The sequence below is a fragment of the Tauraco erythrolophus genome, chromosome 1 (genome assembly GCF_009769465.1).
Source record: "Tauraco erythrolophus isolate bTauEry1 chromosome 1, bTauEry1.pri, whole genome shotgun sequence".
NCBI classification, from domain to species: Eukaryota; Metazoa; Chordata; class Aves; order Musophagiformes; family Musophagidae; genus Tauraco; species Tauraco erythrolophus.
In genome coordinates, this window is record NC_141465.1 from 23,488,861 (window position 1) to 23,504,895 (window position 16,035).

Here is a 16,035-nt window from a genome sequence, read left to right on the forward strand (position 1 = left end):
ATAGATTATTTTTACAACAAAAACTTAGTGCACCCAAGCAAGCACCAGTTAGGCAGCCTCAGCATGCACTCGGTGTGCAGTAGGCATTCGTGTACAAGTCAAAGCACAGAGAACTCTGCATCACTGAAAACGGACTGGTAATAGCCCTAGTAAAATATCTGCCATGATTGTCCAAGAGCCTGATCTTAGAAGAAAATCTTACATATGTACCTGTACACATAGCTAATGTCACTAGTTGTGAATAAATACACACTTTTAACACACATTGATGTGTTCTTTTACACATCAATGGGGAAAAGAAAGGAATTTTTAAGTTCCCTCTTGAACTGAAAACAAGTAAGCCCAGCTCACATGTAAGTAAAGTACTGTGCGACCCACGTTGATATAACGACCAATGAAACAGTTTTAAAGCCCTCTGAAATCAGTCTCAGAAAAAGGCTCCTCTACTAAATCAACGTCCCAAAAGTTGTGTGGTATTAATCAGGATGTTGAACTAGCGCTTGTTGGACTCACCCCTCTGCCATATGACAAGGGGACTTTGTTCACCAACGGTGGCACTTATGCCACTTAGAAATTCATAAATTCCTGTCCTGTGAAGGCAGACTGAGAGTTGGGTCTGTTCAGCCTGAAGAAGAGAAGGCTCCGAAGAGACCTTCTAGCAGCCTTCCAGTACTTAAAGGGGGCCTACAGGAAAGCTGGAGAGGGACTTTTTACAAGGGCGTCTAGTTATAGGACAGGGGGCAATGGCTTTAAACTGAAAGAGGGTAGACTTTGAGTAGATCTAAGGAAGAAATTCTTCACTCTGAGGGTGGTCAGGCACCAGAACAGGTTGCCCAAAGAAGCTGTGGATGCTCCATCCCTGGAAGTGTCCAAGGCCAGGCTGGATGAGGCTTTGAGCAACCTGATGTAGTGGAAGGTGTCCCTGCCCATGGCAGGGGGTTGGAACTAGATGATCTTTAAGGTCCCTTCCAACCCAAACCATTCAATATTTCTATGGTTCTAAATCTTAACTACTCTTACTGTTTACATTTTAGTTTCTACTGACATCCCACTGTCAGGTAATTCTTTCAAGACAAATCCAAGCTTCAGGTACACTGTCACAAACAGATGCGAGACCCTCAAAGTTCAGCTACTACCCATCTCGCTTTGCTGCATATTATTACGTCCACTGCTTTTCTCACAAGGAATTCTTCTAGCACTGAAATTCAGAGTTACCTGTTCCAAAAGTGCCTTATGCAAGCCAGTGGAGGATGCTGGCACTGCCCCGGCAGCAGTCTGACTGTGTCTCATGGCGCTTAGGATCGCTGGAGTTGTACCTTCTGAACAAACCCTGATGCTTTGGGGAGATCCTACAGTCCACCAGCCATTAAAAAACCCTCAGTCCACCTCATTAAAAAACACTCAGGCCAAGTATTCAAGTTGAAAAAAATATAAAAACCTCATATTATTACAATACAAGATTACTGTGATTTACAAGTAATAGAATGGCACTTTTACACTTCAGTTTACCCCCAAAAGTTTCTGATAAAGTAACAGCTAAAAACATTACAGCATGGTTTTCAAGATTAAGATTGAATTCTTACACAAGCCTTAATACCCTGATCTGTGGTCACATGTAAATGTATTTCCCCTTCTAATCCTCTCTCTACCCTCAAGGATTTCATAATGTCGGGAACTCCCCTTCTCATAACTATTCTCATAACACTTCTCATTTCTCTCACGAACCAAGCCACTTCTCCAGAAAAATTCCTCTCTAACCACTAGCTTAAGAGCACTGCTCCCTTTCAGGCAAGACGAAATCGCACCTGGCTTTTGCAATGCACTGTTTAACTACGACAAAAAGCTGTCAAAAGTTTACAAAAGGAAAAGCCCTGACTGGCTGGAAGAAATTTAAGACTCATTATGTATTCTACACTGAGGCTTGTAATTCCTGTAAATTGATAATCCTTTTCTAAATAGACTTGACAAGTCAGTCACTAAGCCTCCATTAGAAAATAATGGCACTGAGGCAAAGCACATCATCTATCCTTGGGGGGAAAAAAAAAATAATGTCTTTCACATTTCTGTCATCGGAATGACTTCTGCAAATGTGCTCCTTTGTGAAACAACGCTTTAAAAATATATACTGAATATATACTAAACGTGTGCATGCGCTTGAAACCTGTTTGTAGCAACCACGCAACAGTGGGTTATCAGGCAGGTGTAACTTCGGCTTTAAAGACAGCAATCGTATTCCAGTTCTCCTTAAATATTGAGAAATGCACCACATCCGGCACTTCACTCGTGTATTTTAGCAGTAACCGCCACAACGCCTTATCACACCGATGACTGTAACCCTTGACGGCTTCCAAGGCTTTTGGAGCACTGGTCACCCTGTCCCGGGCCAGCAGCTGCAGCCTCCACCCGCTCCGCGCGGTGCCGGGCGGGCAACGGGGCTTTCCAGGTCTGTGCTCCTGCGGCTATGGGGTTTGCTCCCAGCTCCTCCCTGCTCGCTTGCAGTTCCACACAGGCGAGAAGGAAATATTCTGGGAGAAAAAGGCTACTACATCAAACGTGGGCTGTGCCGCGGCCGTGACAAGACCCTGCCGCCGCCCCCTCACACGCCGCCTCTCCCGCGCCGCGCTCCGGCAGCCCGCCCGCGCGCGCCCCCGCGTTGCCAGGACACCGAGCCCGCCCCTAGCTACCCGCGCCGTGTCGCGCGGCGCTTTACGGCAGCGGGGGCGCTTCCCCCGTCCCGTCCCCTCCCTCGGCGGGACCCGGCGGCGGCGCCGGCATGTCCTCGCCGGGGCGGTCCGAGGAGGCGGACCGGACGCTCTTCGTGGGGAACCTGGAGAGCCGCGTGCGGGAGGAGATCCTCTACGAGCTCTTCCTGCAGGTGGAGGGCGCGACCTCCGGGGCAGGGCGGGGCGGGACGGGGCCGCAGGGCGGAGGCCTCGGCGGGCTCCTGGCGGGTGCGGCGGCCGCGCTTTGCCCGGGGCCGCGCAGGGGCGAGGCGGGGCTCCGGACCGTGGCTCGCCGCGCTGAGGAGCGGCCACAGCAGCCTCCGCCGCAGCGCCGGGGCCTGCCGGCAGCGGGGCGGGGCGGTCCAGTCCAGGTCTGCCGCCCGCACGGCGGTCCGCGGGGACGAGAGCCCTCTCCCTGTTCCGCCTGTTCGCCGTCGCCTCTGCGGCTCCGTGGTCCGTCTCCCCCTCCTCGGTTTTGTCTCCTCCCAGCTGTGCAAATTTTGGTGCCACGGATGGGCCCCAAGTTAGTGAGGATGTTAGGTAATTTAAAGATCTTTTTAAAATCCCCAAGGAAAAAAAAATATTTTTTACAGTCCTTTTAATGCATTCTGAGCAAGAAACGTTTCATCAATAATATAAGTAAGAAAAATCAATGGAAAACCTGAAAATGTGTTGAGCAAGGGTGAAACTATTACCAGACTGCAAGAGGCAATGGGAATGATCTGCAGGTGGAGGTCTGGACTTCCACCTATAAACAACCTTTATATCAAGAGGTTTTATGTTCTAATGCTTGAGAAGATACTAAAAATTCCCTCAGTGGTATTTTCAGGGAAGTGGTGGGAAAATACTAAGTAGCTGGACTGTTTTCGAACCTGAGCTTAATTCTCTTTCTTTGGAAATAAGGTATGCTAGGGAGGAAAGAAACTGGCAAAGACACAAAAAGTTAAGGCACTGACTTGGCTTCAGTTTTGATCTCACATTGACAGCACCTGTGGCTAAGCCAGGCTTATTAACCTGAAAGTAGTAAAGAAAAGAGGGGGGAGGCTATGGAGAGGAGAGACCATTGTATCACTACTGCAAGCATCAAGTTTCAAGTTGGATTGCAATAGTTACAGATTACAGGCTTTTCCCGAATTTGTTTATAGTGTTGTTTTTTTTTTTTGTTTTTTTTTTGTTTTTTCTTCCTGATGTGATCCAGTCAGCCTCTGTCAAGCTAAAAGGTCCTAGGCTCAGACTGGACAGTTTAGCTGACAGCATGGTGATAAACTTGCTTCTACCAATCCACTAATTTCCCCCAGTCTCAGAACAAACCGTGCTTCCTTCTGGTGAGTTTGCAAAATAGAGTGCAAAAAAGAAGTGGGCAGAATCATCTATTCTCTTGCTGTTTCATTTGCTAATCAGAACTACTACTACTCGCCAGTTTTATTCCACTGATTAATCTGATCCTTGTTACCAAGGCAAGACCTCAGCATGCTACTCCATTTGCTTTGAAAGGCCTTTTTGTTTGGTATATTCCAGCCCTTTGGGTTTAGAGCTGTTTCCATCTCTTCCTAACTTTGAATTTTTAACTTGTCTCTAAAATGACTAAAAACAGGTGGGTTTTTTTTCCCCTTATTTGCTATGCAGTATTCGTATCTGTTTCCAATACTGAACAGTTGTCTGCCGTTTGACTGTAAATGTTAGGTTAAGAAAGCTTATCTTACCAGGGAACGTGAGTAATACCATACAATACTTCATACAAAAGTGCTAAAAATAAGCAGACTCTCTCGGAATGCAGTTTTGCATGTCTCTTCTGTATAATCTGCAGCAGTCATCTAACTGCTGACTTTTATCTGGGTCTTTAGGTCATCCCAATAACACCTACTTGTTTTTTACCTCCTCTTCATCTTGTTCTCACTCAGGTTTCTCTATCTTTTGCTGCAACAGAACATGCTTCTCATTGTAGTATTGTCCTTTCTTGGAAAGTGTATAGTTCAATATTCCTGCTATGGCATAGTCCTAAAGATGCACTCCTGACCTCTAGCTTTTCCGCCATCAAATTACAAGCAAGTATCTATTTCTAAACTATGAATATTTTTATTTATGAACAGGAAGACTACACATTTAAAAGACCGATCTGCAAAGGACTTGAGTTTGTTGCTTTTATTTCTTGAAGAACCAGATCCTCCTCATTAGGCAAATAATAATCAGAAGACTGGATATATGTAATTTTTTTAAAAAAGCCGCAGTGTAGTGCGGAACAACAACAAAAATGCCTTAAGGAGCCAACTCAAGGAAAAATAAACATGTTCAGAATCTTACTGAAATTCCTTCTTTAAAACCAAACAAAAAACCCAAACCAAAACCAACAACAAAATAGCTAACAACCACCACAAAAAAAACCCCAAACAACCAAACAAAAAACCACAGCAAACTTCAAGATATTTGGAAAGACAAGCTCAACATTTTGAAGATTCCCTGCACAGGACGACCTAGGTAGTATCCATTGCTGTATAGCCCGATCACCCGCTGCACCAATAATTAAAAATGGTACATTATTTTTGATCCTTTGTGTTTGTCTATATGATTTCCTTACTTTCCCCAGGGTTGGGGGGTGGGGGTGTTTCATTTTTTCAGCAAAGCATCTTATTTAATTGAGGATTAGTTTACACACAGCTGGCAAAAGCATACAGCAATCAGACACTATTATCACAGATGACAGTCCTTAATATCTTCCGTCTGACAACATGGAGGGTATAATAGGGGAGATGGCTCCGCATCATCACTCTGAATGCTCACAGTAGACAAGTTGCAGATTTGTTGTTTGATGATATTAATTGAAAATGCAGAATAATAAAGTAGCTTATTTTCTTCAGCTGAGCATATGCTGTATGTTTATTTTGAATGTTTAACTGTTCATACAGTTTAATTGCTGTGAAGCTGTTACTTCCCTGAAGCTGTGGATGGCTTCTGAGCGACTTTTCAGTAAAAGCACATATTGTATCAGTAGTAGCACTGGAAGCCAGTTCTACAGATGACTGCTATTTTTTGATTCAGAACAATGAATCCTCCATCTACTACAGTAATTTAGACATTCAGTAATTTTTTTTTTACTGATTGATTTTTTTTTTTTTGGTAACTTATGCTCACTTCATTGCTCATCTGGATATTATATCCTCCTGAAGTTAAGTTGTTGCACCCTTAACACTCCTGAGCTGTGGCAGGAGGCTGCTGTTGGCCACTTGTTTTCACTCTGCTAAATCAGCCATACAGATGCATAGTTTGTTTTGGTGAGAAACTGTTAATTTGGTGACTGATACCAGGATTCCGTCTTGTGGAGAGAAGATTCATCGTCTTTGATATCTATTACGAAAATGACAGTTTCTTTGAAAATGGAGTCAGTATTTATGGAATATCGCTGCTTTAATTTGGTTCTAGAAGTACTATGCAAGCATTAAAATGGTACACGTAGGCAGAAATGGAACGTTTCAATGAAGATATTTCAGCCAAAGGGTATGGTTTGGAGTTTTGTTTTGTTGGTGGAGTTTTGTTTTTTTTTTTTTTTTTGAGGGGGGCTGAAACAGTATGTTGCCTCTGATGGGGACGGTAGGATCTCTTGATTCCTTGCCGTGTAGTCATGGTGAGGGTTAGGCAGGACAGAAAACTGTTTTGTGGTAGTTCCAGAAGCACAACTCTCTTCAGGTTTGCTTTTCCACAGTGTCAATGCTGCCCATTTTAGGAATTTAAGCAAGAGTAAAATAGAAGCATATTAATGGAGTAGGTCACTTTTGCACAGTTGATATTATCAATTTGCTTAGTTATATTAGCTGTGCAAAAACGCTCTGTAATAATTGTACTAGCAGCTGTACATGTGTAAGAGAACTTTTGCTACGGAGTCAGTAAATTAGTCTTACCCTTGCAGCAGCTATCATCATTGTATTTTAAAAATAATCAGAAAATCTGATTATTTAAGACTAAACATCTTTCATGGACTGATGCTTGGTTCCTTTTCAGTGTTTGTGGAGCTGATTTTTGATCATAGAAGGCTCAGAATTTGAGCTTGGGGAATGTGGAGAGACATTTTTGAAATTAAGTAGAGGTTCTCGTACTGAGAAACTTACACTTTGTCTGACTATGGCAAAATATACATCCTTATGAAATGTTCAAAACAGAATGAAGTATCAATCTGTTAATTTCTGTGAGAAAATAATACAAATTTCTTTCAGGCTGGACCATTGATCAAAGTGACAATTTGTAAGGACAAAGAAGGAAAACCTAAGTCTTTTGGATTTGTCTGCTTTAAGCACAAAGAATCAGTGCCTTATGCAATAGCTTTGCTGAATGGAATCCGTTTGTATGGAAGACCCATTAAAGTGCAGTATCGGTTTGGTACGTTTAGTAATCTCAATGATTAAGTCTGTAAATTTTTAATTTTTTTTTTAATGACTGTTTTTGAGTCCTACAGTCTTTTACAAAGATGACAATTCATAGTTGGATCAAATTACAGTCCTTTTTTTTTTTTAAGAAAAAACCCTCAACTTCTTGTGGGTTTTGCATAGGGAAGGATTCTGTCTTTGTATTTTTTGTTTACTAAGAACACAATAGATTGGTTCAGAGCAGCATAACTTTTGCAAGCCAGCTCAGACCACACTGTATGGAAAATATAGCAGCACAGGTTTTCATGCCGAATTACATTTAGGAACCAGGGTGTGATTTCAACTTGCAGTCTGGCAGGAAAAGTTGATTTAGTAAGTGCAGCAAGCTATCAAGCTGTTTGATAGTTTTCATACTAAAGCCACAGAGTTATCAGATCTGCTGTTTTAAGTGGAAGGGATTGTAGTTCGAAGAATATAGTCAAATCAGAGTCACATTCTTCATTTTATGTTTATGAAAATAAGCCTTCTAAAAGCTAATGACCAAGCAGCGTTTGCAACCCGAACATTAAGGACTCGTGTTCCCGTTACGCACTGTGCCGCTCCTTACTTCAAAAGCTGTACAGAGCGTTTGCTGGGTTGAAGTAGAATGGCCGAAGTTCCTAAAATCAGAAGCATCTGCCGTGTCTGTAACTGAATGGGAATGATTCTGTTCTGGATTACTTCAACAGCCCTGATTTATGCTTCTGGAAATGAATAAATAATAAATAAACATTTTCAAGCAGTAAAATGATGCTATATATTATCTGCCATAAAACAGCACCTTCTATATCCTACCTTAGATATACTAGCACGCTGCAGATGACACAGAACACTTTCTGTGATTTTTAACTTGTTAATTGAGTAGTCATAACTGAAAAGTCATTATGCTCTTGTCTTATTTACAGGGAGTTCTCACTCATCAGAACTGAACAGCCCTACACATGGTTTTGAGAACTATATTGACTTATATTCACCTTCATCTAGGTAACAAAGATCACTTGTGCATGAACTGTATGATTACAATTTTTTTACAAAATCTTATTAAGAGAATTAGTTGATGTGATGGAGCAGTCTTTATTTAGGCTTTTCATTAAACCAGCTGTTGCATGCTTTAATTGCATTCTTACTGATGACTTGCAATGGGCTGTAGTTAATTTTAATGTTTGGTTGTTTAGCTTGCCAGAGGTTGTTAGCTTGAATTTTCCATTCTTATTTGTTTCTGCAAGATACAGGACCTTGAGAAAATATTAAAATGTGGTGTTTGTACTAACAATCTTTGCAGTTGTTAGGGGAAAAAAAATCTGACAATGGAGATAATCTTTTTAAATTCCACTGAGTTTATATCTGGATATTTTGTGTGTATATGTACAAGCAGCTGTCATGCACAGGTACAAACCTGTTATAATGGAAGTCTGAGCACCCCAGATTCAGTATTTTTCAATGTTTCAACATTTTTATTTACAAATGTGACAGAATGAGTGACAGAAATTTGTCACATTTATTTACAAATGTGACAGAACTCTGTGTGGAAGCTAAACTCCCATGGTGAAATCCAAGAACTCTTGTGTGTCTGCACTTAAGTGCATGTGAGAATTACTCATTAATTGAGCCTTTGGTTGTATTTTCCTTGTTTTATCAGTTTTTTCATAGGAGTCCGGTTGTTAATATCTCAATTCTCCTTTTGGATACTCTCGTGATAGCCCAAGAGTCAAGTCTCAGCACTCTGGTAAGCAGTATGTGGTGGACATCTAGTCTTTGTGTGTTTGCTTGTTTTTCCTAGGTATCAAGAGCCTTATGGAAATCCCCCATTTCCTGTTACTCCTTTTCCAATGAACAATAGTTTACCTCATGAATACTCAGGCTTTCAAAAGATGGTGAGTTTGTGTTTAAACTTAAAAATTTGGGAGCTTTTTTATGAAGTTGAAAGTATTCTGCATTTCTGCAAACGACAATTCTGATGTAATGTCTCAAAATGTGGTTTAGACTGCTAACTTTGACAGTATTAGGTATATTTATTTTAGCACTTAAGGCTACTATAACAAGGGACCTACCAAACCAAACTGTTTTCTTACTGCAGGAATGTCTGAAAGGTATATAGCTTAGGGAGTCTAAAATTGTCGAAGTTTGCAGACGATGCTCTTTCCTGTACTCTGTTCCAAATCAAATCCCCTTGGTGAACCAAGCTAATTTAGTACAATTACAACCATGCAAGCAATAGCTTCTTCATATACAATTAATTCAGTCAGGGAACCTCTTAGCTCTTCTACTAAATTCAGAAATGCCCAGCAGAAGTTCGAAATGTCCTAAAACCAAACCTAAAACTCACCCAACAAATCACCACTGCCCAAGTTAGGGCAACAACAGTTTAAGGGTTTCTGGCCTAAACCTTTACACGCCCCTGCGGTTCTCACATTCTCACGCTCATGATTTACTTTCACAGCAGTAGACAGTGTGAACCCGTACTCCACTTCCCCTCTAACAGAGTCTGGCACACTGGGCTGTTCTCTTCCTAACGTCTTTTGTCTGAGCTATTCCACAAGGCAAGGGAACTGGTCTCTTCAGATGGCAACCTGTGGGCCAAACCTTACTCACTGAACACATCATGAAGCTTCTGAATCTGATGAGTATGGATCGGTAGGGCTGAAGAAACCCAGCGTTTAATGTGAGGTACCAACTGTGGACAGTACTGCTGCCACCCAGACGGACTGGGGAATTGCCAGCCATTTGTAGGTGTAGAAGGGGTGAAGTCAGGATAGATTACTCTTGCTAGCTGCAATCTGAGCAGGAAAATGGAGAGGGTCTGTTCCCTGCTGCACAGATGTGGTGGTGGCCCGCCTCCCCTCTTCCCAGGCTGTGCCTTCAGAAGAACTGGTGCTTGCACAAACTTTCCTATCCCCTCCACTGTGTCTGGAGGCTCGGGAGCGTACCATCTCCCCCGCTGTGCTTGCCGATGAGCCAACTCCTCCACTGTGTCTGGAGGCTCGGGAGCGTACCATCTCCCCCTCTGTGCTTGCCGATGAGCCAACTCCTCAGTAACAAAGCAGTACGTAAACACCGAGAGACCAAACTTGTAGACCAGCACACACAAACAACTTCATCTCATTTTCTGCTTGCTAGAAGGGATGGTTTTGTGGTATGTCTCCAATGATAGCCTGTTGCAGCTTCAGCAGGAAGTGATCTTGTTGTGTGTACGCCTTCACACATCTACCTCACCTTTATTTGGGTGAGCCAGGCAGGTTACTCACTTGGAGTCTGCCTGCACATATAACATACTCAGACATGCACCCTGTCATTTTTCTAGTTACTGCCAGTCAGTAGAAAGCTGCTCTTTTCTGACCTTTGTAATTCTGTTTCTGTATTTTGGCTCTGCATTTTGTATGAGAGGGACTCTTGGGATGCTTTAGGGACTGTAGCAATAAGCTGGGCACTTACTGCGTTGTTCCAAGTGCCTTGATCTGTGGATTCACTATACCTTGTTGGAATGCCTTGTTGCTTGTTAACTTTAAAATGAGTTAAACTAGGTTACAAGAAGTTGCAGATGTGCATGTCTTGACGGTAACAATAGGCACTGCAGTTACAAACGTTTATTAAAATACATAGATGAAGAAATTAAAGGAATGCCATGTTTGATTACTTTACACAAGGACTAACTGGCAGTTTAATGTTAAATCAGATTACTCTGTCTCTGTTCTAACTTTGCCATGAAAAAATTGTCTACTTTTTCCAACTATATTAGTTGATGTAATAAAATATATAAGCTTTAGTCTCAAATGCTCTGTGTTATTTTATCACTTATCAGTATTTTCATTGTATAAGCTGTAATGCATGCAAAATTAAACTCTTCAGAACTTCCTCTTTATAGTGTTAACAGCTCAAGTTTCTATTTCTCTAGATGAACCATTTTTTAGCACAGCAGTACCCAGTACAGAGTCCAATGGGTCAACAATTTCCTTACTATCAGATGACTCCACCACTGCCTTGCAATTTATCCTTTTCTCCCTGTCTGAATCAAGCTGCAAATTTTAAGTCTGCACAGAGTTCTTTTGAATTGGCCCTGCCACATTCAAGTGACTGGGAAGTGCACCGGGTGGATGAAAGCACCTCTAAAAGAAAGAGAGAACAGCGAAACTGTGACAGTGACTCTAGTATTGAGGATGACAAAATGAGACAAAGAGAACGTGACCAAAAATACAAGAAGCGCAAAGCCAAGAAAAAGACACATTAATACTGTGTAAATGGATTATTTTTTTTTAAATTATATTCACTATTTTTATTTGAAAGAAATTTAATCTTTCATCTTTGCACTTTATTAAAGGAATGTTCAAGATTCATATTATTTTTGAAATGTATTATGCATAAAGTATACTGATAATTTATTTAATCTCAACCTGTTTAAAGAGGAAAGTATTATTTAAGGTATAGGAAACATTTAAGAAGATAAAGTTTTCCTTATAAAGAGAAAAAAGCTAGTTAGTTCCTCCCTCCCCGAAGAATCATGGAAGGCTATTATTTCACTAATATAGAAATGTTATGAAAATACATAATTTCAGCCACTCGTGAAGCATATGTATCACTTCCATCACTTACAGAATAAATTTTTGTGAATGATGTAAGAATTTTCTGGAGCCATTAAAGAAGTGAGCGGGCTAGAGGTTCTAAGTGTCACAAAAGAGATACGCTTGTCACTGAAGTATCAACACCTGTAACTTTTTTCTGATTTAGCTCTGTTATTACTTTAAGTTAGAATCACCTTGTATGGTTATTGGAATTGTTTTTTTTTCCAGTAGTAAATTTGAGGTAAAATAGGGGCATTTGCACTAACTACAAGACTTACATATGTATCAATACTCAAATGAATGTATGTACTTTATGGCTGCAGGTATATACTGACTAGAACTACACGCATATATATGCATCTTTCTATAAAGTTACTCTGTAGTATTTAATTTGCTTATTTGAGAATCTAAGTGTTCATTGTAACAAATGGATGAGAAATTTGATGAGTATCTCATCTAATGGATAGCACAAAAAGCATGAGTCAGTGCAGTTAGTACTACCTCTTAAGAAGAAAAGTTTTTCCCTTGTTTAGCAGAGGAAGAAAAAACTATCTCTCACCATGATGAATCCAAGTAGTCAAATGACCTGTTCTCTGTCTTTCACAACTGCCACCAACAACCTGTAGACAGATACAGTGGTACAGTACCAGGTACATGCGAAACACTTTGAAGATCCTATGATATGAGAAAGCCAAACACTTAATTTTCAGCTATATAATATTGCTTAAAGTCTTCTGTTCAGACTAGATGTAGCCTTCAAATTGAATCTGACAGTAAAAAAGGATTTTGGTTGTATTAAACTCAGTTTTCTTGGTTATAAGGTTGGCTTGCTTGAAAGGAATACCTTTCATCTTGCACCAGTATTGAGAAAGAAAATCCAAGTTTACTGGTTTGAAGGTGATGTGTTTTACAAGCCCAAATGAGTTTCAGAAATGGAAGAACACTTAGCTTGCAATGATTTCTCTTTTGTCTGATAAATCACAGCTAATAAAATCACTTTCTCAAGGCACTGCTTTTAACTTCCCAGAGGGATTACTTCTTTAGCCTAAGAGACATTTCTATAATGCCACAGTGTGGCACCCTTGAAATATAATTAGCAAATGAACTCAACTTTCTGTAGAAAGAACTTAAGTAACAGAGGTTTGTGCCTTAAATAAGAATTATGTCTTGTGTTTTAAGAAACTTGCCAAGTCTGCCCAGTCCCTCTCCCTTTGCCCCTCTACCTTTCCACACAAACAGTTGCCCCTTTATATTTTTATATTTTTGGTTGGTTTTTTTTTTTTTTCTCCCCCACCAGTAACTTTAGGACTAAACTATGTAGATGCAATCTAACTTCTGCTGGAAGATACAGTTGACATTATACAGTAAGTCACTGATCAGAAAAGTTGCCACAATAATGGAAAAAGTTAACAAGTAAAATATGCTGGATTTCTTTAAACCTGTTCCCAATGTTAAGGAAATTTAAATATCATCAAGTAGAGGAAGAATATGTTAACGTTAGTTTAAGTTGAAAGTGAGGTTCATCAGACAAAAGGGAAAACTGATGGATGCCCAAACCAGAGTTAGCCTACAGAAAGAGAAGCTTAGTGAGGGCTGTGCTAATGTGTCCTTATCAGACTTCCTCAGTGGATAGGTAAGATAACCTGTTCTATGCAATTATACTCTACAAAAAAGTATGTCGAAGAGGATAATATTGCATATAGCTAATAAAATATCAATACAGTTCTTCTAAAGAAATAATTTTTCTTACCCTTTCTTCCCAATTGTTTTTTTTTTTTCCTGAGGGAGGTACGGATTTTAATACCTCTCAATATCCACTTACCTAAAAATTGTCAAGTGTTGAAAGAAGAAAAGCTGGGCACGTGGGAATATGCTAAAATTACTTTAGCCATAGCTAAATTTATTTTGTACATCTGTTAACTTAAGACATCAATTTAGTTAGGGCCCCAATGATATTTTAATTACATTGTCACCATGTTGAGGAAATAAAATACTGGAAACAAAAAAAATACCTGAGTTTGGCCTTGACCAAGTATTTCTTCAGCCCCTTGTCTGTTTCAGTCACTTTTAAAAATTATTTATGAATCTGAAATGAATGTTTTCTATGTTAGTTCTGATTCTAAATTATTGTTATTTTGTCCTGGTCTGTCACTTCCCGTTCTACTGGCTGGCCACGAGACCTTGCTTTGCCTGCTTTCACATAGGTCTTGCACTTAAGACTTGTTTCTCAGTTTTTTATTATATGGAATGCAGTGTACAAGTTATTTCCATTACATCTCCCAAACTTTGGGCAAATCCGTATCACTGCAGTCAGTGATGCAAATTCATTTAAGGTGGCAATATGCCAGGTCAACAAGAGGCAAAGGGGAGGTGCCATATTAACTATAGACCAAAATCAAGATACTGATTTTTATTAACTTTTGAAAAAACTTTAGGAAAAAAACCCAGAGCAATGGAAATTGCTATTATAGCTTCTTTCCTACCTACCTTTGCATTTAAATACTAGTGAGCAAGCTGTATGAAGCATCCAAAAAGCAAAACTAGGAAGTACTGGGAAGTGACAGAGGCCAAAGCTTGCCTATCTGATATGCAATCTGCTGGAGTTGCCAGTGCTGCAGCAGCCTGGTTCCAGAGACAGGCTGGAGTTTCAGCTGCCGTTCCCAGGTGTCGTTCTGTTGACAGCGAGCATATGCTTTCTAAGTTTTATCTGGAAGTGTTTTAAGTTGGATCTGTTCACGAGCAGCAGCACTGCAGTGGCCTGCTCTGAGGGGAAGACGCAGCTGGTGTCAGGAAGCAGCTCGCTCTGCGGGCCCAGCTCTGTAAGAAGTACATACTGTCACCATTTGTCACTTTCTGACGCACGAATAAACGTCTGGCAGCACACATCCAGCTAAGAGCTAGATAAAAAGTGGGTTTATACATCTAGTCGCCATGACAAGTCAGGTCAGTGTGCACACACTCCCACATGCCCTTCCCTCTCCTGCCCTCTCAATTTCACTTGAATCCCGCCCACTAGTACAACACGCGTCGGGCCGGAGAAGCCGCGGGCGGATCGCGCCCTGCACACGCGTTTTAGGGCACGAAGTGCATTTCACCACAAGCTCCGGGGCCCTGAAGCCCGGCGGGGGTGGCAGAGCTACCGGCGGCCTGCACCCGGGCCCGGCGGGGCTGAGGAACTGCGCGGGCGCCGCCGGCTCCAGCCCGCGGGGAAGGCTGAGGCGGCTGAGGCAGCGCCGCCCTCCCCCGCGCCTCACCTCAGCCCGCACCGGCTCCTCCAACCTCCGCCTCTTCCTCTCGCCCTCGGCGGAGACCGCCTGACGCCCGGTTAGGCCCTTCGCAGCGCCCGCTTCCAGCGGGCGCCATGGCCGCCGGCCGCAGGAGGCAGAGCGGCTGCTACGAGCGGCTGAATCCCGCCGGCAAGAAGGTGACACCGCGCGGGGGGCCGAGCGGGGAGGAGGCGTTTTTTGACGGGGCTGAGGGCGGGATACATTCCCGACAGGGATGCCTGCGCCTCCGGGAGGGAGCCGGGGGCTGCCGGGGGTCCCACCGCTCGGGGTCCCCCCGGTGCCGCCGCGGGTGAGCTGGGGGGGTGGCTGCTTTAAACATCATGGAATGTCACGTAGGTTTCGTGCGATGCCTGTGTCAAAAAAACAAACAAACAAACAACCCAAACAAAAACAACCAACTGGTGTGTCCTGGGATGTATCCTTTGAATTTCTAAGGAGGGAGTAATCTTTAGGCCGGGGTTTCGTTCAGTATTTCTTATCATTCTGTTTCTTGAGGAAGTAGGCACTTTACCACCGATAGGAATAGGAATAGGAGATTATTGTTTAATCATTTGGCTTTTTTTTTGAAAAAACATTGTTGTGGAAAATATACAGGATCTCGGAGCACCAGCAGCATACATTGTTGATAGGTGGGTTTTTTACACCACCTACCGAAAAGAACTCTAACTGCATCTTTTGTTAGAACTTCTTTTAAGACGGTGCTCACTGAGGGACAGAATTTACTTTCTAGGTGTGCTGAAGTCGTTCTTGGGTGTGGATACACATTCCTCCAGAAGTATGGAGAGTTCATATTTGTTTACTTCTATTACACTTATCTCCAATGACTTACGAAGTTGGCAGCAGTGCAGAAAACTCATATCCTTCTCCTCCTTTATATGTACAGTACACGTTAGTAGTACTTCATCTCTTAAGGTCTGAAAGGAGTTTGCTGTTCTTTAGGTATTAGCAGTTGGTAACTTCCAATAGCTAAGTTTTCAAATGAGGGGGAAAAAAAGGGCAGGATTTTAATTGTCAAAGATTCAGTGAAGGTTTGCTTGTATTGGGCATAGAATCATAGAGTATCTCAAGTTGGAAG

General features: G+C 41.8%; 2 protein-coding genes across 2 annotated transcripts in view; both read left to right on the forward strand.

Annotated features, from left to right (window-relative positions):
* Positions 1-2,773: 2,773 nt before the first annotated feature.
* On the forward strand, positions 2,774-11,342 carry RBM11 (RNA binding motif protein 11). The gene is made up of 5 exons (XM_086631358.1): positions 2,774-2,875; positions 6,929-7,091; positions 8,023-8,101; positions 8,898-8,991; positions 11,010-11,342. The coding sequence occupies exons 1-5, from the start codon at positions 2,774-2,776 to the stop codon at positions 11,340-11,342; spliced, it is 771 nt and encodes a 256-aa protein (XP_086487484.1).
* Positions 11,343-14,604: 3,262 nt separating this feature from the next.
* LOC104375504 (multidrug resistance-associated protein 1) overlaps positions 14,605-16,035 on the forward strand; it is a 39,301-nt gene continuing 37,870 nt past the window's right edge. The window contains exons 1-2 of the mRNA XM_086612771.1: positions 14,605-14,616; positions 15,014-15,097. Of these exons, the coding sequence (XP_086468897.1) occupies positions 14,605-14,616; positions 15,014-15,097 (96 nt within the window). The remainder of the gene's footprint in view (positions 14,617-15,013; positions 15,098-16,035) is intronic.